This window comes from Rhinolophus hipposideros, assembly GCF_964194185.1.
Source record: "Rhinolophus hipposideros genome assembly, chromosome: 20".
Classification (NCBI taxonomy): domain Eukaryota; kingdom Metazoa; phylum Chordata; class Mammalia; order Chiroptera; family Rhinolophidae; genus Rhinolophus; species Rhinolophus hipposideros.
In genome coordinates, this window is record NC_138066.1 from 48,639,444 (window position 1) to 48,663,743 (window position 24,300).

At 53.5% G+C, this 24,300-nt stretch overlaps 4 protein-coding genes across 18 annotated transcripts in view; 2 read left to right on the forward strand and 2 right to left on the reverse strand.

Annotated features, from left to right (window-relative positions):
• NUP85 (nucleoporin 85) overlaps window positions 1-2,727 on the forward strand; it is a 29,004-nt gene extending 26,277 nt beyond the window's left edge. Inside the window, exons 17-19 of one of the 2 annotated variants that reach the window (XM_081027199.1) lie at window positions 1,112-1,263; window positions 1,645-1,752; window positions 2,116-2,727. In XM_081027199.1, the coding sequence (XP_080883325.1) occupies window positions 1,112-1,263; window positions 1,645-1,752; window positions 2,116-2,217 (362 nt within the window). In that variant the 3' untranslated portion in view covers window positions 2,218-2,727. The remainder of the gene's footprint in view (window positions 1-1,111; window positions 1,264-1,644; window positions 1,753-2,115) is intronic. The other variant, XM_081027200.1, reaches the window with a different exon arrangement.
• GGA3 (golgi associated, gamma adaptin ear containing, ARF binding protein 3) lies at window positions 98-16,498 on the reverse strand. 2 transcript variants are annotated; one of them, XM_081027198.1, is made up of 17 exons: window positions 16,352-16,498; window positions 11,624-11,708; window positions 11,420-11,495; window positions 10,009-10,107; window positions 9,048-9,171; window positions 8,698-8,801; window positions 8,486-8,566; window positions 8,018-8,155; window positions 7,438-7,519; window positions 7,219-7,335; window positions 6,752-6,982; window positions 6,325-6,395; window positions 5,816-6,132; window positions 5,389-5,612; window positions 4,945-5,114; window positions 4,671-4,781; window positions 98-1,245 (listed from the first exon to the last, which is right to left on the reverse strand). In XM_081027198.1, the coding sequence occupies exons 1-17, from the start codon at window positions 16,389-16,391 to the stop codon at window positions 1,228-1,230; spliced, it is 2,088 nt and encodes a 695-aa protein (XP_080883324.1). In that variant the 5' UTR covers window positions 16,392-16,498; the 3' UTR covers window positions 98-1,227. The 2 variants fall into 2 exon arrangements, with proteins under 2 accessions (XP_080883324.1, XP_080883323.1); XM_081027197.1 differs by lacking the exon at window positions 98-1,245 and adding an exon at window positions 2,868-4,436 and having other exon boundaries at window positions 16,352-16,496.
• On the forward strand, window positions 16,462-19,737 carry MRPS7 (mitochondrial ribosomal protein S7). 2 transcript variants are annotated; one of them, XM_081027201.1, is made up of 5 exons: window positions 16,462-16,898; window positions 17,345-17,536; window positions 17,651-17,714; window positions 18,093-18,260; window positions 19,065-19,736. In XM_081027201.1, exons 1-5 carry the CDS (start codon window positions 16,609-16,611, stop codon window positions 19,284-19,286), a joined length of 936 nt encoding a protein of 311 aa, XP_080883327.1. In that variant the 5' UTR covers window positions 16,462-16,608; the 3' UTR covers window positions 19,287-19,736. The 2 variants fall into 2 exon arrangements, with proteins under 2 accessions (XP_080883327.1, XP_080883328.1); XM_081027202.1 differs by having other exon boundaries at window positions 16,479-16,791; window positions 19,065-19,737.
• Window positions 19,352-24,006, reverse strand: MIF4GD (MIF4G domain containing). 12 transcript variants are annotated; one of them, XM_081027212.1, is made up of 7 exons: window positions 23,480-23,633; window positions 22,572-22,792; window positions 22,440-22,472; window positions 21,459-21,568; window positions 21,046-21,201; window positions 20,867-20,959; window positions 19,352-20,347 (listed from the first exon to the last, which is right to left on the reverse strand). In XM_081027212.1, the coding sequence occupies exons 2-7, from the start codon at window positions 22,597-22,599 to the stop codon at window positions 20,120-20,122; spliced, it is 648 nt and encodes a 215-aa protein (XP_080883338.1). In that variant the 5' UTR covers window positions 22,600-22,792; window positions 23,480-23,633; the 3' UTR covers window positions 19,352-20,119. The 12 variants fall into 12 exon arrangements, with proteins under 12 accessions (XP_080883338.1, XP_080883339.1, XP_080883340.1 ...); XM_081027213.1 differs by having other exon boundaries at window positions 22,572-22,761; window positions 23,480-23,589; XM_081027214.1 differs by having other exon boundaries at window positions 22,572-22,764; window positions 23,480-23,551.
• Between the last annotated feature and the right edge of the window lie 294 nt (window positions 24,007-24,300).

Here is a 24,300-nt window from a genome sequence, read left to right on the forward strand (position 1 = left end):
GAGATTGTACTCGACTTCTCCAGTGTTTCCTTTCTGTTAAGCCCAAACTCCAAACCACATAGAACCCTGTGTGCCAGATTCTGCAAAGCATATTTTTCGGTAACATTTTATTTTCCAGTAAATTCATATTTAGAGAAAAGTTGCAAAAGTAGGAATAAGGAACTCCCATATACATTTTACCCAGATTCACCACTTGCTTATATTTTGCCTCATTTGTTTTCTCATTCTCTCATTTAGTCAGATTTTGGGGGAACCATTTGAAAGTAAGTTGGAGACACTGTTTCCCTCTAGAAATCCTTGAGCATGTATTTCCTAAGAGCAATCTCATATAACCACATTTATCAAAATTGGGGGATTCAGTGTCGATACAATACTCTTCTCTAATCCACAGCCCGTATTCTGATGACACCAGTTGTCCCACAATGCACTTTATTGTGAGCGAATTATTAGTTGTGTCTCTAAGAGCCTCTGCCTTGGTTGGTGCGTCTTAACCATGACATGGTTCAGCTCTCTTGTAGGATGTCAATTTGGGTTTATTTGGTTTTCCTCCTGATCAGATTCAGATTGTGTTTGGTGCAGGAATGCCCCGGAGGTGACATGTCTTTAGTGCTGTGTCCCCTTGTTGGTGGAGTTCGCTTTGATCACTTGGTTAAAGTGGCATCCACCAGGTGTCTCTTTGGTGTGGCACTGACTTTCCGTCTGAGGTAATGATTTGTGGGGAGAGACTGGGATTATTTAAATCTTTTTCCTCATCAACTTTCACCTACTAGTTTTGGGAACTACTGATTTACATCCCTTGTTTTAGTTGACATTTCCACCACATGGAAGGCTTTTCCTTTATCCCTGTTTGTTCTTTCATGTACATTAGTAATGGACTCACGGGTTATTTTAGTCAACCTCTTATAGCCCATGACTCTTGTTTTTTCTGATGCTTATGTTCTCCCAGGTTTGGCCCAGTGGAACCCCTTCAAAGCATGTTTTGAATCCTTTTGGTCTCATTGGTCCTTGAGCTTGGAGACAGCTCTGGAAGAATCTCTCTGCTCTGGAATGGCTGGTCTGGGGTCTTTTTTTGTTTAGGGCCAGAGGTGACCTGGTGTTCTTTTCTCAATAGGAAAGTACCGTGAGTTCCACCGATTATATGGGGAGAAGCGTTTTGTTGATGCTGCTTCTCTTCTCCTGTCACTGATGACTTCTCAGATTGCGCCGCGGTCTTTCTGGATGACGCTCCTAACAGATGCCCTCCCCCTGTTGGAACAGAAACAGGTACAGGTTGAGGCCACAGGCATTTTCTTCTGAGTTTTGTAGTCCTTGCCCGTGCTTCATTCTGTGCTGCTGCAGATGTGTACACGTACGTCATGGCCCAAGGAGGGCTCTGTCTGTGGGCACGTAACCCCCATCGCATCTACTGTGGAAACCTAATATCCACACGAGAAAAACTCCGTAATTTGAAATAAGAGTTGTCTACTGACAATACCCTGCCCAGGGCTTGGATTGAGAATAGGGGTGCTCTGCCTGCCCAGGACTGCGTACAAAGTACACCCCTCCATGAGCACATGAGGAAGGCCGTCTGAACTTGGGCTCACGCCCAAACCAGTGCAGGCCTCATCTGGGGAGCAGCTCAGCGAAGTAGCCTCTCTCTTCTAGGTCATTTTTTCCGCAGAGCAAACGTATGAGCTGATGAGATGTCTGGAGGACTTGGCCTCAGGATCAGGACGGCCAGTGCATGGAGAGCCAGACGCTCAGCAGCTCCAGGTCATTTGGCTTTCTGGGTTGGTTCCAGTGGAGACGAGGAAAAGTTCCCTCTATCTCGCGCTCCCCACCACCTCCCTCTGCAAATGCTGGCCTCTTACAAACTCATGTGCCTCTTAAATTACCTCTTAACCTGTAACTGTGACACGCTACCTCCTTTTAGGAGAAAATGGGGTGATTCTAGTGTTCGGGTCTCTGTATTCTTTCCTGTCGCTCAGGGTCCTTTGCACATAGCTCTTATATTGAGAACTTGCTGGAAGCTACCACTGAATGTTAAAGGCCCTCTATCTGCCTTTGGATTAGATAGAGCCTTCGGGAGCCAAATATCACTTCCTGCTGTGCCTTACGCTGGCTCTTTCCTTTCAGGATGATGACATAGAGACCACCAAGGTGGAAATGCTGAGACTTGCTCTCGCACGAAATCTGGCTCGGGCAATTGTAAAAGAAGGCTCATTGGAAGGTTCCTGAGGCTGGTGACAGCTGCTCCAGCATGGTATTTTTGTATGGCGATGTATATAAATTTTTAAAAGAATAAATGTTTTCTTTTGCAAATATAAGGCAAGTTTCTAGAGTTCAGCTAGGGAGTTTTTATCTACCCCCACTGTGGGCCTGATAGTAAAAATTAACGAAATGCTTATGTTTTCTTTGACATGGAACTGACTTACTTCCCTGTCTCCTTAGAGGAAAAGCCACCCTCATGAGTTACGAAGGGTGAGTGCAGTGCCCTCCTGCCTATGACGAAACTCTCGGACAGGAGCCTTCAGTGCTTGTGCTTTGAAATCTGGCCTCACCCTCAGCATCATCTGAAACACTCACTGTTGACTTTCTGGTTTTCTCCTTTAAAAAAGAAAAAGGTTCAGGAAGCTGTACTTTTTAACGACCTGGGTGGTGTCTACATTTGGAATTGCTAAGTGGCACTTCCCCGCCCCACTGGGGTGAAAGGTGTCTGTAGTAGAAGGATTCCAAATAGGGTGAAAATGGTTTTATTTCACATGCAGCAAAACAAGGGCAGCAGAGTTGGGATATATATGTGTGTGTATAAATATAGATATATCTATGGATATATCTAGCTCCAGTATAGATGTTTGTCATGAAACAGTGACCTCACCAGTAACGAGTAACACTCATAAATAATTTTAATGTCTAAAGCTTATTATAAAGATACATTTCCATGTGGTAATCTCAGACCTTTCCAGAGCTGCAGTAGCTGGTCTCTGGAAAGCTCTTGCACTTATTCCTTAAGGACAGTTCACTTTTGACCTATCCTAATGAAGCAGTGAAACCTGCTTACTAAAGATGGTAGGGAAGGGGAAGATGACCTCTTGACAGAGAAAGGAAGCCGGGAAAGGAATAGGGAGGGACCAGGGAACGTGGATTGTGCCACCTTCCCCTGGGGATGGCTCTGAACCCATCCAGCGGAGCTCAGCTGAGTTGTGTGCTCTTCCCCACTGGTGGTTCTCACTTTCCCGCGGCCTTGGGAGACCCAGAGTCCCGGCACACACTACCAGGGGCTGAGCACTGTTGAAGCAGTAGGGTCTGGTGACTCGATTCAAGCATGCTCCTAATCTCACCACCTCCAGACCCAACAGCTTGCTGACAGTATCCCTCAGCAGCTGAGGGCTATTAGTTTTGGGGAGCAGGTAAGGACTTAAGTGTAGTGCAACGTGCCTGCCTGAGACCTACTTTCCTGACTGTATGCCACACCACAGGCCATCAGTGGGAGGAGAGGGGGGCCAAAGCAGGACACAGAGGGTGGCAGGAGTTGTCTCCCCCTTCAGAGATCTGAAGGGCAAGACGGCAATTTATTTCATGCCAAGCAAGAGGTAGTGAGTAGAATGGCCTGTTCCCACGGTGGGAGGCACTTTTCCCAGAAAGCTCTGAGTACCTGCTCCGAAAAGGAAAACACTGGTTCTCTTCCATTTTCTGTCCTTAGTTTAGGCTGCCCTGAGGCCAAGTTCTGTTTCTAATAGGCTGAGAGCCACATCCTGCCGAGATGTCCATAGGACACAGCCTGCCACCGCCAGGGACAAGCACACACTCCAGAATGCTGCCGCCCAGGGAAGAAAGCATACCAACTCCTTTTTCTGTGCCCAGGTCCATTGGGGACCACAGCTTTGCCCACTTCTGTGGAGGTAGGAGTAGGAGCCTGCCAGCAGGGGAAGCAGAGTAGCAATGGGGGGGGTGTGATGACATGGTTCTTGAGGGAGGGCCCCAAGTCTCTTTAGAGACCTCCTCCCTTGTGGTATCGGGATGCCAGCATGAGGGGAAAAGCCTACTCCAGCCTTGGGTCCACGTTCCCAGGGCCGTAGTACAGAGTCAGGGGCCACAATCCACCTGACAATACACGGCCACTTCAAGTCACACAGGTAGATAAAAACAGGTCCTGTTACGGGGCCAAAGGAGGAGAGACCATCACAGCAGCAGCTCGGCTCCTGGCAACAGTACCTAGGGCCCACGTTCCACACCAAAGCTCTAAGCACTGCAGTCGACGTGGAGAAGGACTGGACCCGGAGAGCCTTCCCGTCTTGGGGCAGCCTGCTTGGTCCTCAAAGTGGAGATGACAGCATTCTGCTGTGTCATAGGTTCCCCCATTGCTCCACCGGAGGGAACTGGTCCACCTCACCCACCTCCGTGTTCAGCTGCTCCCCCAGAGTGAAGGTCAGCCTATACCGAAGCCTCGCCTTCTCCTATGACAGAGGGGACGCACGTGAGACTCCATCACCCCCAGGGCCCTTTCTGAGCTAACAGGCCTCTTCCCGCCAGCCCATCCTAGCTCAGCCTCTGAATCCAGGTAGGGAAGAGACAAGGGTTAATGCTACGGTATCACAACCCTTGGTTGGGAGGCAGCCTCAAGCCTGGGAGGTGATGGTCCCGAGGTCCTAATCTGGGGCGTCAGGCTGGGACCCCCGGTTCTAGCTCACCTTCAGTGGATTGGCTAACAGCATGACCTGGGTGATGGCTGCCGGTGGCTGGATGGGGCTAAATGGAGAGAGTTCTGTCCCAGATGGGGGCTGCAACTTCACTTTCATTGACTAAAAAGAAAGAGAAAGTCCTTTGAAGAGATGGCAGGTGCCCTGCGGTGAGACCCACTTTGGTCACCGTGGACACACTGCCGCCTGCTGGCCGTAGAAGCCTTCCACAAAGGGTCCACGATGACAGGCATTTCTGCCTCTAGGGGCCCCGGGAAGCGGGCACCTTGGGCACTGCGGCCTGCAGCACGATGCCCTTGATCGGCAGGGGGGCCGTGTTCAGCATGGACACCACCACCACCAACACGTCGGGCCGTCCGGGGGGACACTCCTTGGCGAAGTGGAAGAGGATGCGGAAGCCATTCTTATCATAGGCTGTCACGGGAAGGGCGCTGCCTGTAAGAACACGGCGTATGGGTGCGGGAGGGCAGGTCAGCACTTCCCAGCAGCCCCGGGGTGCCCGCTGCAGCCCTGAGGGGATGGGGCTCCCGAAGGAGTCTGGGAAAGCCTGTCAGGACGTCACAGGGGTGCACAGCAGCAACAAGCAGAGGCAACGCTGGACTAAGGGACCCCAGCCAGGAGAACCTGTCCCAACCCGCCCCTCTCACTCCACACAACGCTGCAAGCTGTGGGCCCGCTTCCCCTCCCACCGCAAGCTTCCAACACGTACTAGGCTTGATAGATTCCAGGGGGACATGGACACTGGCCAGGGAAAGCTCAGAGCCCTTCCCGGGGCTACCCTGGGACGGGAAGATGGGCGGCTGGAAGAGAGGGCTGCCAGGCCCTGTGGAGAAGGGCAGGAGAGGCCTAGCCGAGGTGCTGCTGGGGATCAGAGGGGAGGTGGCGGCCCCGGGAAAGAAGCTGGAGGAGACGGGTTTCACCAGGCCTGAGGTCCTGGGGGGCAGGAAGGACAGGCAAGTCAGAGACTGGGCACAGCTGCTGGGTCAATCCCTCACGAAGCACAGCCCTGCCCCGCCAGAGCTGCCTCTTACCCCCGTGCCAGGGCTTCGATTCCAGCTGACGGTCCGACAAAAGGGAGCCTCCCCAACCCTCTGAGCAGGCCCACGCCTCCCCAACCCCACCTCTCCCACTCTTACGCTTTGGCTTCTTCCAGAAGCTGATCGAGGGCATCCAGCTGGTGTGGGGTGCTATCGCCCAAAGCTGAGCCATGATACCCGGGGGCTGTGGGCTCAGCCTTTGGGGCCGAAGCTGAGGCCAGTCCAGCGGGGAACGAAAAGCCTGCGTTGGGGGCAGAAACGCTGCCTGGGACCACAGGAGCTGGAAAGGGGGGTGGCAGTACAGCCTGGGAGTTGCCTGCGGGGGTAGCTGAGGACCGGAGGTCAGGCCTGTCTGCGGGGCTACAGACGGCAGTCCGGGGTTTGGGGCTGAAGAAGTCCAGGTCCGACTGTCCGTTCTACAGGAATGGAAAGTGTGAGTCAGCAAAGGGAGCGGAGGGTTTCAGGCCCCTTTGCTGAGGGCCCTGTTGCAGCCCCACTGGATTAACCCTCCGAGGACAGGTGGTAGGGGCTGCAGCTGAGGACTTCGGGAAAGGATGCTAGAAAGTCAAGGTTGTCGAGTGCTTCAGCGTTGTGGCCTGTGCGCCTACCTGGAACAGGGGCCACTGGCTGTTCCCAGCTGACTCTTTGGGAGGAACCCTGGGGGCTGGGTCAGTAAGGCCTGAGAACAAAGACGCTGATGAGAAGACTCTCTGGGTGGGTTAGGGCAGCCCCAGCCCTATCTTAGGCCTGAGGAAGGGTCACAACAAAAATGATGTCAATCTGTGGGGAGAAGGTACAGGCAACCTCCAGTGGGGAGGGAGGCAGAGCAAGACACTGGATCTACCGTTTCCACCCCAAAGTCCACATACAGACTGCCCTGTTGGCCTGCGACACTGAACTTGACTTGCCCTACAACTGAAGTCTCCTTCCCCGTCCCTGCTAAGCACACAGAGCACCCCCGAGACCACCCAATCCCGCACCGTCCTCGACCGGCTCTGCTGGAAGAGCCCTTTGCAGCCTCCCGCCCAGACGCACCCAGGCAGAGCAGCTCCTCGTCCAGCAAGCAAAGGGCGTTGCTGGTCATGTTGGGCCCTGGGGGGGCCTCAGCCTGGCTGGACGAGCGGCTGCGCCCAGGTCCTGAGGGCTGGGGGGGTGGTGGGAGGATAGGGATGCCCGAGGGTGGGTCGGGGACTGGGGACGAGCTGCTTGGCGCATCCAACCCCGCAAGGTCAATGAGAGTGCCTTGGTTACTGGAGTGCTGGTTTCCTGCATGAGCGAACAGAAAGGGACAATAGTAATCGGGCCACTCCAGTGGATGCACAGCAGGGGACAAAACCCTGAGCACAGCCTCTGGCCTCCTCCAAGGGTGTCTGTCCCCTGGCCTCTGCGAAGCTGGAGAACCGTTTAGAATGGCTTGGAATCCCCTGAGGCCCTGAGTGCTGACAACTGGTCAACCTGCACCTGCAACCTGGTGGTGGGGACTGTGGCAGCAGAACATTCACCTTCAGAGTCAGGCGTGGCTGACGGGGCCACCTCACCATTGACGACCTGCCCTTCAACAACCATTTTATAGGAGTTGATGACCCGGGAGAGGTTGTCACTGGCCTGGAGGATGTCCCCTAGAGCAGAAGAGAGACTTCTCATCCCAGTCCATGACAACTGCCCCACCACACGCGAATCCAAACTCCTGGCTCATCCTTGTCAGCTAGCCTTTTGCTCACCTAAACTACTGTCATTGTCGTCTGTCTCACTGGCTAGTTTGAATAACGTCCGCCTCTTGTTCTCACACCGATCAAACAGCTCCTGAAAGAGACCCAGACATAAAAATCAGAGCTACACTGGCCCTTGGAGGTCATCTATTCAGCATTCACACCCAGAAAACCATGGACTCCCCTGGCACCAGTCAGTGACTGGCAGGGCTGGGCTCAGAGCACAAGTCCTCTGCTGCCAGCCTCCACTGCTGTCACCCGACACCTGCTTGGGTGGACAGGGCACCAGTTCGGACAAGGGAAGTACATCCCTTCCTGCCTCCCTGGCTGGCACATCTGTGACCAAGGACTGAGATGCCACATTTGGGGCGCGGGACCTCTGCGGGAGGGAAGGCCAACAGGTCTGCAGTCACGTGTACATACAGCTCTCCTGCCTGGGGCAACTTAGTCATGGCTCCTGTGTAAAATGGGGGCGCCAACCACCCTCTAAGGGGCTGCTGTGCTGATGAATAAATTAGGGGCCACCAGGTGTGTATCGGCGTCAACAGAGCAGGTACCTAGGGCCCAGCTCCGGTCCGCGCGGGGGCCGTACCTTCATGAGCTCTTTATCTGCCTCTGCAGAATCCTCTTTGCTGTAATGGAGCAGCATCTCACTGAGCAGCTTCACGTTGTTGTTAACCTCCTCTAAGGTGTGCAGACGCTTGCTCACCTTCTGGATCCGCGCCTCGTCCTGCATCCGAGCAGCACGAGAACTCAACGACCTGGCGCACTGACGCCGGTCCCGCAAGCAAGGCTCACACCTGACCAGGGACTCCAGCAAAGGCTTCCCCGAACTCCTCCCAAAGCCTGGCTCCTGGGAACCACAGGCCTTGGACCCAATTTACTGTTTTTCTTTGCACAGCCGTCTCTCACCCCCAAACTGGCCCCATCTACTCTTGCTCCTCCGTTCCATTCTCTGGCCTCTGCAGGTGAGGGCCGGTGGCAGGGGTGAACAGCAGGCCTCCCCATGGAGCGGACTTCCGCTCTGCCCCCCGCGCCCCAAGGCCCAGGGCCCACTCACTTCCTTCACCATGGACTTGATGAGCTTGTTGGCCTCTTGCAGGTCACCTGGGTTTTTGCTTTTCAACAACTTGGCTAACAGCTGGAAGAGGAGGGTATCAGAGGTGAGGGCAAGGTGCATCCCACCAGGGGGACCCCAGAGCAGCGCGAGTTCCCGCAGCACTGAACAGACCACACCTGGCGTGAGGATACTGCAGGCGGGATGCCCTTTACCTGGGATTTCTCCTCATCATCAAAAACAGGGTTTTTGGGACGCGGTGGTGGAGAGGGAATCAGTGTCCTGTCCACAGGGACCAGCGGGTCAGACTGCACTATGCCTGAAGGTGACACAAGGGACAGAGTGTGTATCAGGCTGAGGTGGCTTTCCTCACTCAGCAAGGGGGCACATCCCTGGGACCATGACCTGCAAAGGGGGGCTGTCCCCTCCAACCCCAGCCAAGCCCTCCCCGCTGTCTTCAGGAGGAAGGGACACAGCAGGGGGCCAGCAGGCGCCCCCCTGCATCCTCCCTGGCCCGGGCCCGCCTTGGGGGGTGCATGGCGGCTGAGGGAAGGGCGGCACACACCCTGTCTCTTCAACATGTGGTAGGCATCCTTGATCTTGGATTCTTCGGGCAGAGCCAATGTCCAGCTATAAAGCAGCTCGATAACCTTGGTCTTCACTCTCTCAGACACCCTGTCCCCCAAGTACTAAGAAGCAAAAGAAAACGGAAAACCTAGTAAGTGCAGTCTGGAGGCAGAGGCGGTGGGAAGGCGCTCTCCATAGCAACGAAATGGTCGCTAACAAGTTCCAGTCCTCACCCCGATGGGAAGCCAGCAGGGAGGGGGGAAGAGGAAACTGCCTGCGGCAGAGTTATATCCACCTGGGATACAGTCTATGGTTAGGCAGGGGGCGGGGAGCTCGACACTGCGTTTCCATGCACAACCTGCCAGAAACAACTACATTTTACCCCGAAGGAGTTAATGAGAATCTTTAGTATGAAAAATTGTTCCCTTTGCTTTAAGCGGTGCCCAGAGCTTAAGCAATACCAGCGAGAAACAGAACCTGAGCAGCTGAAACAGAACCAAGGGAGGCCAGGTCCTTGCACCCATGTGAGATCGGCAATGGAACAGTGGCTGCTGGTACTACTGTGTTTCCCCAAAAGTAAGACCTCACCGGAAAATCAGCCCGCATGATTTTTCAGGATGACATCCCCTGAACACAAGCACTAATGCGTCTTTTGGGGCAAAACTTCATATAAGACCCGGTCTTATTTTCGGGGATACACGGTAGGAGCCCCAAGGCCTGCCCCAACACACACACAGCTGCTACCATGTCACTTCGCATTTGGGCTGGGAGCCCGCCAGAGAGGGCAGCCTGTCCGGTGGCCGGCGTGGCCATCCTTCTGCTCCCGTCAGGGCCTAGCTTTCTAAGGACAGGACACGGACAATCTCAGAGCTGTGAAGATGCTGGTTGTGCAGTGAAAGCCAGTAAGATGGGAGAAACAAAAGAACTTCCAGGAAAATAGGAAACTGCCGCTGACAAACCTTTGGAGAGACGACTTTGATTAACTCATTCAAAAACCGGAACTTCCCCACTTCGTTATGAAATCTCCTCCCACAGTTCTTCATACACGCCTCCAGCACCTGTAGCCACACAGAGAGGTGCTCAATGGGGGTGGGGTCAGGGTGGGACCTGCACTCAGCCAGGCCCCAGCACACAGACAGCGCGGAATAAATCTTCACCTAAGGAAGGAACTAATCAGGAAGAGCTGTAAGCTGGGCCAGGCAGCAGGAAACGTCAGGGCAACAGGGTTACTGACACCCCGTGTCTCTCCAATTGCAAACCTCTTCTGGGCAGCCTCCCGGGAACTAAAGAAACCCAGATACCAAGACAGTTGGAATGTCAGTCCTGCAAAATGCCTTCCTGCAAAATTCTGCCCTCGTATTTTACAGATGAGGAAAGGGAGGCCCAGACAAAGTTTCTCTGACTCAAGGTCCAGGAGTTTTTCCACAAGCTGATTGATAATTTTGGGGAGGTGGGAGATCTTGCTTAAATTTTTTTCTTCATTTCAGGTGGCACGATGTTTTCCCTCCCCCTGCTCCCATCTAGTTTCCTGCTGGGGCAAACAAATCTCCCGTAAGCTTTCCTGTGCCTGCAGCTTATGCCAAGGAGTACGCCACCCCCGTGCTCCCCGCATTGGTTTCTGTGTTTGTAGAGCAGGGTTTTTCAACGGTCATTACTGACATTTTGGTCTGGTCATTCCTTGTGGTGGAAGCTCGTCCTGTACCTTATAGGATGTTTAGCAACATCCCTGGCTTCTGTCCCCCAGATGCCATTAGCACCCCATGACACGTGACAAGCAAAAGTGCCTCCAGATGTGCCCAAATGTCCCCTGGGGAGCAAAATGTCCCCAGTTAAAAACCACTGTTTTAAGGCCTTTGCTCTATGGTGGAGACGCCAGAGGTGTGCACGTGGGCCATCGACGCGCCTTTTCTAAGACCATGTCCTCTGTTCTGCCTGTCCGAACGGGCTGCACTCTGCTTAGGGCAGAGCCTGGAAGCGCCCAAGTGCTGCACACAGCTCCATACCTTGAATCCTTAGTCTGAATTAACAGCAAGATCTGCCCGTTGGTGTGATGCCTTCACTGGTAAGTGCACTATTTTTAGCTACAGAACGAATTATACTCACCTCCCTTTTCTTCAGGTGGCCAACTCTTAACTGCAAGACAGCTCTGTGGGCATCTCTCTGAGGAGCCTTCTCTGAGCCCCCCTGGGCTCAGGGCCCCTGCCTCTGGCTCCCGCCCTTAGCCGCTCTGCTTCTCCCACTAGACCATGTGGCCGTGGTGGCAGTTTTGAAGCACAAGGGCACACACATCTGTGGAATAGCTGACTGAACCTTTTCTAGATAGGGAGGGCGTGGGCTCACGAAGATCCACCGTGAGGATGAAACACCTACCGTCAGGGCCTGGACCGCCTCCCATTCCTGCGGAGACTGGATCTTATGGGCCAGCAGTCGGACAGCGATCTGTGGCCTGGGAGACAAGCAGACCACATTTTCACGACACTGACCCTGGGGCCATCGGGCTGGCCCTCCTTGGCCTCAGGTTTTGACTTTCCCAGTCAACTGTCTCACCTGCCCCCTAATGGCTTTGACACTCACCCTTCCAGCTCTTTGTTGATCTGATCACAGAAGCCGATTATGTATTCCCAGTCCTCCTGGCGGTTGGAAGGATTGGTTGCTTTATCTTGGACAGAAAAAGGAGGGGACGATTGTTATAAAGAACAAGAAGGACACTATGGAAGGTTGTCCTCACAATTTTTAGCCACATTTACTAAACCCCTACTAAGCACCAATCATTGATGGGAAGGTAAGTTTGTTTCCAAATATCTTCTCCAATAGAGAAGGCTCAACAGTTCCCTCAGGCAGCGAATCACATACAAATACTGCTTTCTGTCCAGTATTTTGAAAGTCACACATGAAAGAGAAAACAAATCCTCAGCCTCATGGAGCCTAAGATAGATCAGAACACAAATAACTGCAAACATAAGGAACTAAAATTTTCAAGTAGATACCTATGTAAAATGTTTAATATAATAAATATAGATAACGCCAGCTCCAGCTATATAAAAATAAGCTAAGTTTTAAGCAAGAGGAATGATCAAGAAATGTTTCCTGGAGAAAGTGAAGCGGGGTACTTGATAAAAACTACACACACTCAGAAAATATATTGCCTACGTACCTTTCAAAACCTTTTTCAAGACCTAAACGTCCTTCACGCTTTAAGTGTTTTTTAAATTGCACACAATACCCATCACTTTAAGTTAGGCTAACATTTACTAAACCCCTACTAAGCACCAATCATTGTGCTATCTGTCCCTGGGGTCACTGAAACAGAATCTAAACTCGACTATTAAGCGCCCTGAAGATCAAATGGTCTTCCGTGATCAAGGACAGAGACAAGTGTCAGAGAGCTCTGAGAGGGCCACTGAAGGTTTAAAATCCAGGTGCTAAATGCCAGGTCTCCTAATACTTCGTGTGGGTCCTCTTTTCCCTCTTATCCCCGCCCCAGCTCAGGGTGGTTAAATGTGTTCCCAACTCTGATTCAGATCTTGGAGTCTGCCTCTCTCAGAAAGCACTCTGAAGCTAAATTTAGGGCTTCAGGTTCAGAAGACAAATGGAAGGCTGACGGCGTATATCCTTTAAACACGCACGCTCCTCCGCAGATTTCCACAAGGGCCAAAAGCAGCGCGACAGAGGCTTGAAAAGCCCCTCCCAACAAGGGGTGTTGTTAGAAGTTCCTGAATTCTGATGTCTCGTGACTTTTCTTCACTTCCTTTTTATCTAACGTTAAAAATCACTAGCTCCATGACCAAATCCTAACAGGGACTCCCTGCCACCACTGCCACCCGTCCCCAGCCACAAGAGGTCAGCAAACGCTGAGGCACAGAGAAGGCTGCAGCCCCAGAGGACGGACGCTGCACCTGCCTGGCAGTGTTTCTGCTCTGGCTGCAAAAAGATTCTGATGGTTTAGGTTCGCTCATCTTTAGAGGAAAAGGGAGATGCCTGTCCTCAACCTTGAAAAGAGAATTAGCAGGCCCTTCAAAACGTCAGTTTGAAGAAAAGAGTGATTAATTCTACCAAGAGTAGCTATTAATTGCCACAGTGACCTACTAGCTGTCAGCTTCCAGAGAAACCCTGAGTCTCTCCCACCAGTAGTCTAAAATCTTCTCAGGTGTTAGCATAGCTTTGTTACCAATCCCTATCATTTGAGATGCTTGAAGTTCTCACATGACATCAAGAGGCTGTAAGACACAAAAATCAGTCGGTCTCGGGAACCATGTCCACCCCCATCACTGTTATCATTTTGAGAATAGTCGCATACCTCACGGTGTAAGAAAAAACAGCCCACTCACTTCCAGTTTGCACCTGGAAAAGCATCTTCCAAAATATGGAGTCTGATGTGGACCCCCCCACACACAAACACAAGCAATGAGCATTCACCAAACGCCATATTCTTCCCTGGCCTGCTAGAATTCTGACAGCATTTCTGTTTCCAAGAACACACCTGCTTACTTTTCACTGTGTTCAACTTCTTTAGAATCCTACTTCCTTTCATCTGGGTAGAACTTTCTACTGCAAACCTGCAGGGAGCGCTGTGCCTACACAGGCGCACAAACAGCCCTGCTTTCAACAAAGGTCAGTCAGTCCCACTTCTGAGCGTCTCCCCAAGCTCTCTAGCCAGCTCCGAAAGCACACCTCAATCACCCACAGGAACTGGAAGAAACCTCTGGGGATCATTCTGGGTGACTGAATCTCTTCATCTGCCCACTGCCTCCCCCAGCAGATGCACACAACCTTCCACCCACTTAACATTCTCCGTCACCTGGTCCAGAGGTGACACCAGAGCCTCCCCTGCAGACCCTGCCTTCTAGAACCGCCTCTCTGGGCTCTATTTTGACTACAGGTTTGTATTTTTGGGTCTCTGTTGAAAGCCTTATTCTCTTCTGTGTTTTGTCTCTCCCATTTTCAGCTTAATTCCATCAATAGCCTTGACTGTCATATGGGACCTCAAAAGGTCACATAGGAATGGAAATAACAGCACTGGCCACCCCATCCCAACGTGGCTCATACATTCCAGAGATGACAAGTCATAGCAAATGACTCAGAAATAAGCAGAGGCAAGAACAAGGGGTGAAAAGGGAGTCAGGAGTCAACCTTTTTAGCTAGGGTCTTGAATCGAGAGACTGGATCAATCACCAAGCCTGTGATAAGCACCCACAGAAAATGAAGTACGTGCATGCTAAGTACTGGAGAGGCTCCCGAAAAAGGACAAGACTCGGATCTTATGCTCAAGGAGGTTATGCTGTTCTGGTGTAACACAAGACACATAACCAGAGCAAAAACAAGACAATATGTAATTCTAAGTGCTACTTTGGTACAGAAACGAATCTAAAAACAAACCCATCACTTCTCTTTCCTGACTTCCCTATTTCTATAAATGGTGCCACCATTCAAAAGCTCCTTGCCCAAGCACTGGTTCGTTCACTTGGTACAATTCACACCATTACGTTATAAGAACTGTCAAGGTGAACAGAGAACAAGAATGGAAGAAATCTTAACACGGCCCCAAATGTCACTCTAATAGGAAAGAGTCAAAGGCCAATCTCAGCTCTACAGATGCTCCTTGACTTACGATGGAGTTACGTACTGATAAACCCAGAAGTTGAAAATATTGTTAAGTCGAAAATACATTTAATACACCTAACCTACTGCCATCATAACTTAGCCTACCTTAAACATGCTCAGAACACAATATCCACAAAAATATGGGCAACACACTGCACTGTGGGGTATCAGTTGTTTACTCTCGTGATCACGTGGCTCACTGGGAGCCTGCTTGCTGGCGCTGCCCAGCACATGAGAGTACCCTGCTGCACACAGCTAGCCTGGGAAAAGATCACAATTCAAAATTTGAAGTACAGTTTTACTGAAAGCACCACCGTGAAGTCAAAAAATGGTGTCGAACCGTGGTAAGTCGGGGACTGTCTACATAGTCTCTACAGATACCATTCCATTCCCCTTCACCAGCTCCACTCTTCCTCAAAAACAGGTCCCTCTCCTATTTCAAAATAGTAACATAACTCTAAACCTAGCCTATTAAACTCAGCTTAGGTCACTTAAATGACTCCAATGTCCCCACTAGTATCTGTGAATCAAAGCAATTCCAGTGTGGTTGTATCTGGTTGGGGGGCTCTGGGCACATGGTTTAATCAGCCAGGATGTCTTCTTTTTGTGAGATCTGCTTCACTACGATACTTGATAAATGAATGTCTTTGCAGCACTTTGAGCTCCTTGGAGAACAGTTCCATATACAGGTATAAGGCTTCGTGACATGCCTGCAACGGAAGATTCTGCAAACGTAACCCAGGACCAACTGCCTGAAGGGAGCTTCACATGAAGGAAGGTCAGGCAATGGGAGGAAACAGCCATCACCTCCAAGAACCTGGAGGCTCTAGTAAATAAGAGAGCTCTGCAAAAGGCAGTCCCCAGGTATCCTACCTGCCTCATCAGCTTGCCTAATTTCTATCCTCACTGAGCGGCCTCCTCTCGCCCATAGGAAAGTTAACTTAGTACTAACCCTTCAGCCAAGTCCTACCAGCTAACAAGGTTAACCCCTATTTCCTTCACAGCTGTATGAATTAGCAATTACAGCAATAGGCCGCTATAACTACAGGATCAGGCTGGGCTGCTCAGCTTTGTTTCAGAGTAGGTTACCAACAAACGACTCGTTAATATGTTCGTGTGTGTGCGCGCGCGCGTGGCCGCATGTAGTTCACCATGCTTGGGGCGCTGCAGAAAAAAGGCAAAGCTCTGTTATTTTTCTTTGGGTCATTCTCACTTCAAGCATCCTGCCTACGCGAAGCGGTCTTTCCTCCTCGAATACGTGGTCACAATTCCGAGGCCGTGCGTGTACGCTCAGCGGCACCCACGGCTCCCGGAGTCTCAGCCCAAGCCCAGAGCTTCTCCCTTTCCAGGGACGGAGCCGCCCAAGGTCCAACCAGTCTCCGCAAAGCACCGAAAGCATGTCGGCCGGAAGCACTTGGCTGTCATTTTCCCGGAGCCCGCGAGGCCGGGACAGGACCCGAGCTCACAGCGACGCGCGTGGGAGAGGGAGGAGGCGCCGCAGCGCCCGCGGCAGGTGCGGGGCGGGGGCCAGGCACCCGGCTGGAGAAGGGGCGTGATCACGCAGCGCTCGCGGTGACGGCGAGCCAAGGCGCAGGCTGTCAGGGGGCGGCGTCGCCGCCGTGGGGCCCGGGAGGGAGTAGGGCTGCGGAAAGGGGCAGTTCGGTAGTTCAAGGACAGGCAGAAGCGGCCGCGAATACTCACTCAGCCAGGACTCCAGGCTCTCCCCTTCCGTCTCCGCCATATTGCAGCCGCCCGGGCCGGCCCCGCGGCTTCAAACCTCGCGATAATCTGCACGAGACGAGCCGGGGCGGGGCCTGCATGGGGGCCTGAGAGGAGCGAGCGCGGCCACTGTGGGTTGCGCCAGACTGCGACGGATAATAGGAGGGCGAGTGTTTCCTTTTGATTCTTCCCTTTGGACCTCGGAGTGAGAGACCGTTAACGCCCCAATTAATGGGGTGATGCGCAGATTTAGGAGCGTGTCGAGCCTTTTCTCCGTCTGTCGTCACTCGCTCAGGCACGCCGAGGGCAGCTCTTGTGGGGTCCTCGTGGCAAGCCAAGATGGCTGCCCCCGCAGTGAAGGCTGTGCGAGGGTGGTCCGGCCTGACGCTGGGCGTGCGGAGGGTTGTCCTGAGGCTTCCAGGGTGAGAAGGTGGCGGGCAGCTGGTGTCGCTTGGGTCTCCGCGGAGAGACCTGCGGGGAAGCAGAGGAGCCACAGGCAGACTGCGCGGGGCGCTGGAGAGTGCCGGGGGTATCTGATTCCAAGCCTCTTAACTAGCTGCGTGACTTGGGGCCAATCTGGAGGCTCAGTGATTGTCCCCTGCCCGACGGTGTTCTAACTCGGAACTGAAAGTGCGGTCTTGCTAAAAAAAAAAAAAAAAAAAAAAAAAAAAAAGCTCAGAGCTGAGGTTTTCTGCGTTGGGAGGTGGGGAGAGAGAGGCACAGGCGGGGTGCCCACCCCGAAGTTCAGGAGCCTGCCCTTACCGCTGGCACTTGACTTCTGGCCTGTCTGGGGGAGGCCCTCCTACCTCGTAGGACAACGGCCAGAATTCTGCAGTTCAGATTTGGCTGGCGGTGTGCGCGCGCCGCCCTTCGCAGGTTGGCACCCGTGCCTATTGTTAAGTCAAGACTTTTCACTTGTGGAGTCAGCTTTTCCCGCCTCTTCTCTTTCTCTCTCCCCGCCCCCCACCCTCCCAGGGCAACTCAGGTGAGGTGGAGCCGCTATGGCCCCGAATACAGGGACCCCCAGGTTGACAAGGAATATTACCGCAAGCCCTTGGCCGAGCTGACTGAGGAGGAGAAGTACGATCGGGAGCTCAGGAAGACTCAGCATATCAAAGCTGCCCCAGCGACGAAAACAAGCTCTGTGTTTGAAGACCCATTGATCAGGTTAGAGGAAAACAAGACACTTTTGTTCTACGGGGACAGTACCAGGGAGGGTCTTCAGTAAGGCTTGTGTGACACAGCCTTGGAAAGCTAAACCTGTTGCTTTTCTCCTTGAAGTAAATTCACCAACATGATGATGAAAGGAGGAAACAAAGTACTGGCCAGATCTCTCATGACACAGGTAAAGAGTACCTCGGTCCTGTCATCTTTGCCCTATAGCTTTGTACTTGGCTCTCAGTTAGAAAAGCATGGATTCATGTACTTGTCATTAAAATTAACTTCCCTGTGTGTCTGTGTCGGGGTGGGGGCTTTAATGAAATGCTGCAGGAGTCAACAACAACTGCCATTCCAACACCACCCAATCTGAACTCTTAGCCCACTCTTTCTGTCCTAGTCCAGGAAAGAGGGAGGTGCATAAGAACTTAGTCTTAGAAGTGCTGAGGGAGGAGCTGCCCTGCTACAGAAGAGCAGAGTCATGGGAGTAAAGGGCAAGGTACTAGCTCAGCTTTCTAAACCCTTTAGGAAGTCTGGAATACTCTTCCACTGTATTCCTTTGCAGACTCTGGAAGCTTTGAAAAGGAAGCAGTTTGAGAAGTACCATGCTGCTCCTGCAGAGGAACAGGCAACCATTGAACGAAATCCCTACACCATCTTCCACCAAGCACTGAAAAACTGTGAGCCTGTTATTGGGCTGGTACCCATCCTGAAGGGTGGCCGTTTCTACCAGGTGAGTGAGTGGTCAGGGCAGGGAGAGCTGGGCCAAGATTGATAGCTTTCCAGGGACCAGGAACTGTCAGGATCTGATCATCTGAGTCCCATAGTATAAAAATCACATGCAGAAAATGGGAGAGAGCAAAATAGTATCCAAGTGAACTCTTCTGGAACCCACCCACTTCTGTCCATCATCTGTGTTCTAATCTGTAAGCTTCTCATGGTGAGGGACTATGTTTCTACGTCATCTTTGCACACCAATGTCTAGCGTAGTGCTTGACCTGCTTCATTACCATTTGTTGAACTGAACTAGGTGCTTCCATTATAGCATTTAACATATTTCATTGTCAAAAGTGGGTATCTCATCTATTCCTTTTTCAATGTAAACTTCATAAAGCTAGCGACTTTCTCATTGATGTCCATGTCCCTAGGGTGTGGCATGATACCTGGCACATAGTGGGGGCCTGGCAAATGATTCTTGGACAGAAGGGTTTTGTTTTTTGGCACCCATCATCTGAGTTGGCTAAGTCACCATCTGATGGGGCTTTTCCCAATTGGTGCTTGTATTAACTTAGCTGAGCTTCCATTTACAGGTGAAAGAGGTTAGTGCTTAGTGAACATTTGCTCAATGAATGCCTCTTATGTCTGCTACACGGAGGTCACCCAGGGAAGCTCAAAGAAGAAAAGACAGGCCCCTCTCAGGAGCCTTGTTAGGGCTGGCTGAGAGGGAACCTTTGGCCGCTCCTTCAAGCTCATGGAGGAAGGAGGCTGCAGCCCTGGCGAGATTTTGGACCAGCTTGCTCCTGTCCTATCTTGGCAGGTCCCTGTTCCGCTAGCCGACCGGCGGCGTCGCTTCCTGGCCATGAAGTGGATGATTACTGAGTGCAGGGAGAAGAAGCACCGGCGGGTGCTGATGCCAGAGAAGCTGTCACACGAGCTGCTGCAGGCTTTTCAGAACCAGGGCCCTGTGATCAAGAGGAAGCATGACATGCACAAGATGGCTGAGGCCAACCGAGCTCTGGCACACTACCGCTGGTGGTAGAGGGAGGGGAGAGGTTCCAGGAGCCCACGGCTCTCTGTTGGAAGAAACAATGTGAGCCACTGCTACCTTGAAAAATAAGGCTTTAGTTCTTCCTTAACGGCAGGCAGGTGTCACAGAAAGGTTGGAGCAGAGTGTTCTGCTTGTTAGTCCTCTCTCAGGGCTAGAACTCACTCTCCCTGCCCCGTCTTGCAAAGACAGAACACATTGACTTGAATTTCCCCCAAGAAACTTAGGGCCCATCCAGCCATCGCTTCCCTCCGCTTCGGATGGACGTTTGGGTGGTATGAATGGAAGCAGTTTTAGTATCAGAAAGGTTTATTAGAAAACCCTCACCCTGAACTGGTATTAGTATGTGATGCGGTACTGCCATTTGTTAAAACTGACTGGAGGAAATAGGTTTGTTTCCCAAGTGGTCCTTATACAAAATGTATAAAAAGCAATTTCTGGTGTGATGTGTGTTCTGCGCCTCTGCCCCTTGACATACCCAAGCAACCCACCAGTGGCTATGGGTACCCATTTTACAGATGGGGAAACTGAGGCACCAATGAGCTGTTGCACCAGTGATTTCACAGTGCAGTACTTGTTAGGAGTTGCCCTTCTGTCAGGCCCAGGTGGAAGGTGATAGTGTGGCAGGACTGTGGGGGGTGGAGGGTTGTGGTCTTTGTGGTGTCTTCCCCAATTCCTAAAGGAGGAGGGAAGGTGCTCATGGCTGGACTGCTGCGTGAGTGGGAAATGTCTCGGGAGCTGTTGGAACTCTGGAAGGGAAAGTCTCTGGGAGAGGCGCAGACTGCACCCCTGGGTTGGGAGGTGGGGAGGAGGTCCAATCTGGAGGCCTAGTCAGAGACCTCGCTGTAGTAATACTTGTGGGCAGCTGGGGTCGTCTGCCAGCCGGCTGCCCGGAACTCAATGATCTCCAGCAGCAGCAGCTGGGCCAGGGAGCTGAGACCCACTGGGAGCAGGAAGCCATCCCGGATCAGGACAAAGAGCTCATCCATGCGCTGCCTGTTCATCCTCTCCAGCTGCTCCCCAACGCGGTGCAGCTGTAGCACCAGGCAATCCACCTGCAGGGGATAGTGGGAGGTGACACCACTCGCCCGGGCAGGGCCAGCCTCTCACAGAGCAGCCATTAGCTAAGCTCTTGCTGCGTGCCAGGCACAATGCTTGGCTCTGGACACACACTTTCCACTTCATCTTCACACTGCCCAGTGGATATTAGCCACATCTCAGGTGAAGCAAGTTCTGGGACTTGCCTGAGGTCTGTACATCTGGGCCAGGCTGGACTCAGGCCCTGTCTCCAAACTGCAGCTTAACCCCCCTTTGCTACCTCCCCCACACTGCCTGACCCTGGGTTGGTTTCTGGCCACCTATTCACAGCTGGTCAGGGCTCTCACCATTCCTGTCACAGGTTGGCTTTCCCACTGGGAAGGAAGCCTCTGAGCCAGTAGGTTTTGGACGCTCTACTGTGGATAAATTCCAGACCTAGCAGCTTGTCTTGTTAACTGACAGGCTTTAACTGCCCCCACCAGGCTTCTGCCCCAGGAAGCGATGACCTCGAAAGCCTCCATGCCAGGGCCACCCACCTCCTCCTCCTTGCTCAGACTGTCCGGCTGGGCCAGCCGGAAGAGGCAGTCATAGACGGGGTTCACCAGGGCCATCATGGGCATGTTGTTCACCTGTGGGGGGAACGGGCCAGAGCACAGGCTTAGTAGCCTCGGGAGACAGGCTGTCTCTGCCACACGTGTGGCTGCTGGGGCCTCACCCTCAAGTAGTCAAAGATGTTGCAGATAAAGGTGACATAGCAGACCCAGCCCTGCAGGGAGCGGGCTCGCAGCTGCTCCCGAGCTTGATACTCCTGCTGCAGCCGGTTGAGGAGTCCACGCCGGAAGACACTCTGGCCTGCTTGCTTGCTCTCTGCCTATGAACCAGGGAAAGGATGGTGAGTGGCGGGGAGCAGTGCCGTCGCAACCCCAACCTGAGCTTCCATGGCTGAGGACCCTCTTGGCTTACTTCTCAGCCTTTAAGGGAAACCCTTTGCATCTCCCGCCCTGCTGGCCAGGCCTCTGCCCACTCCTGACGTACCTTCCACAAAACATCTCCCCCTTTCTCTCCCAACCCCACCCAACCCTGATGATAGCTCAGCATCTCCCCTCTTCTCTCCCAACCCCACCCAACCTGGATGATGGCGTAGCACATGCGTCCTGCTTCCTTGCTGAACACACAGTCCTGCAGAGAATGATCCACAATCACATCGGCCACTTTCTCCAAGTTCACGGCACCTGGATCTGCGTAAAGATAGGCAGGCAGACTCCATCTGCTTAATTATCACATTTGCCTCCGCCCGCTCCTAAGGATTGGAGATGTTTACAAAAGAGTGCACCCGTTATATGCTTACGTTCAAAGCATCCAGAACACATACGGAGAAGTAACCACACATAGGAGCTGCTCCAACCATGAGCCTCCCGGTGGCCCAACCAGAGGAAATGGGGATGGTTACGTAGCTGTCAGAGACTAATCAAAGAATGCTCGTTTTTTAGGACACACATCTCCTAGCACTAGGTTGAGGAAGGAGCACTGAATAGCAATGTTTTTGACAGCGGTATCACAGAAGAAAGTTCTCAATACACGCACATGAACCCCTGACATGAGCGGGCCAGCCAGGGCCTACCCCAGAGGCTTAGCTCGGCGTGTGATGGGCACTGGTAATTGTTGGCTTAGTCAAACTTTGTCCTGAGTGCTGCAGGATGGCCTTGGTCCAGGACAGTTACTCTGTCTCCTCTTCCAAGCAGAACACTCCACCCTCTGTCCCAAGTCAGGCAGCTCTGCATATTCAAGAGAGCTGGTTGCAGTAACACAGAACTGGGTCCAATGTAAGGACGTAAGGGACAGAAACTGTGTCCTCTGTGCCCCCCCCCCCTTTCACTGGTACTTCAACTTAAAAAAAAGACTTTATGACTTTACATTCTGAGAGGTGACTGTGATTCACTCCTAAATCCCGGTCTGAATGTAGCTTGTCTTCCAGTTTGAGAGTTACGTAACTGACTCCTCAGAAACGGAAAGGAGAGGGAGGGCGGGGTATTCCCAGGCTAAGGCTCAGTCCTCCAGTCCTGTTCCAGTGGGCCCAGACCCAGGCTCAGGAGGGCTCCCCATGCTCACCTTTCAGTGCTGTCTTCAGCAGCTGCTGGGTCTCTGCATCAAAAGATTGGATTTTATACTCCTCTCTACCAGGCTCCCCCATGACCACCCAGCCCCAGCAGCTCTTTACTGGGTTGGGACTAGTGACAGCACCTGGGGAGGAGGAGAGGTAAAGCGGCATGTCTCAGATGTGGAGCCACGTGGGGCTGGGGTTCCAGTCTGCAGGCCCTGGGTGGGGCTGGCCAGAGGTTGGCACAGGGGCTCCTGGGCTGTCCTTGGCATTTGGTGGTTGGCTGAACACTTAAGCTTGGCTTCTGCTGGAGACTGGGCACCAGCCCGGCACCTGCTGCACAGTTTAGGATCCCCTGTAACTTCTGGGATTGCACAAGAGTCAAGAGATGAAGGGTGAAATCTGCCAGTGACAGCAGTAGGCAGGGTTATTCTCAGCTAATACAAGGGTGGGGTGGGGTGCGCTGGGCTGGGCGTGTAGATAGGTGGATATCAGACACTTGCCCTGCCTATAGACACCGGCCTGGAAGCCGACCAGTGAGAGGGCTGGGGGCTCCGAGCTGGGCACAGCCGTCCCGGCAGGGTTCCAAGCCCCTCTCCGTGTCCCTCTCGCTCGGCTTTGGTCACAGTCCTCCGTCCGCAAGACCCACCCTTGGGGCCGGGGCCGGGGCCGGCCTGCGTGAGTGGGAGCAGGAGCCCGAACTCCCCTGGCCTGGCTAGCTTCTCTCAAGGACGGACTGGTTAAACTGGCCTCCCGAGTGGCAGGAGCCCGGCCCTGCCCACGCAGGACTCCCAATTCCTGGGCTCCATTCTAGATCCTTCCTCTTCAAGAGGGGAGTGGGATGACGTGTCCCCCAGAGGTACTCCCCGTTGGAGGCACCTCTCCGAACTCGGTGCCTCCCCCCATCCAAGGAGACAACGAGCTGAGAGGTCTCCAGACCTGGGCAGCTTCCCTAACCCCGAACGCCCTTCCCCGCGGCGCAGGGCCGGCAGCGAGGGCCGCCGTCCGGTGTCCCGCAGAAGGCAGAGGCGGCGTGAGCGCCGACACCCACCTGCCGGGTCGGCGCTGCGCCCGCGTGCCCGGAGGCCGTCCGGCGGGCATGGTGCGCGCGCCCCGCGTCCGCAGCGTAGCTGGTGAGACCAGTCGCGCCTCGCCTCAGCTTAGGTCATTTCCTAGCGCGGCGCCAGCGCGCGGCCGGGGGCGGGGCCCGGGGCGGGGGGCGGGGCCCAGAGCGGGGGCGGGGCCGCTCCCGGCGGGGCGGAGGCGGAGCCGCCTCTCGAGCGCCACCTGCTGGAGCCCCGGCGGCGCTGCTCTGGTCGCCGGTCCGCCCCGAGGTTCCTGGCGTGGGGCCGAGGCGGGGCCGAGCGCGAAGTGCGCGACACTGTTCCCACTGCCCCTGTCCTTTCCTCACCCGATTCGCCCAGGGCCTGTCCGGGACCACAGTGGCTCGTCGGCGCAGGGTTCCTGTGCCGACAACTCCCGCACCTGCTCCTCCGCTCGCAAGAAGCCCTTGGTCTTACGCGGTGGCACCCCTCCCGCCCCACGCCAGGGGCTCAGGTTAAAACCCCGTCAGGAGGAGACGGCCGAACCGCGCGGAGTGGGAGGAGCCTGCGGGGGGCGTGGTTCGTACCGGGGCGGCCTAAGGGAGCAAGGGGGGGAGGGTAGAGAAGATGGCTAGAGGGGCAGGACTTCACTAGTGATGGCAGCGTGTCCCCCACTCCTACCGCCCAAGGTAGAGAAGGCAGGGGGTGTTGTAAGGGCTGGATCAAATCCCACTGACTCCCTCTCATACTCCAAGTACACTTAATAATGGTAAAGTAAGTTGAAAATCAATGGGCCAACCCAAGAGAAAGGGTCCCAGTTGCCAACTTG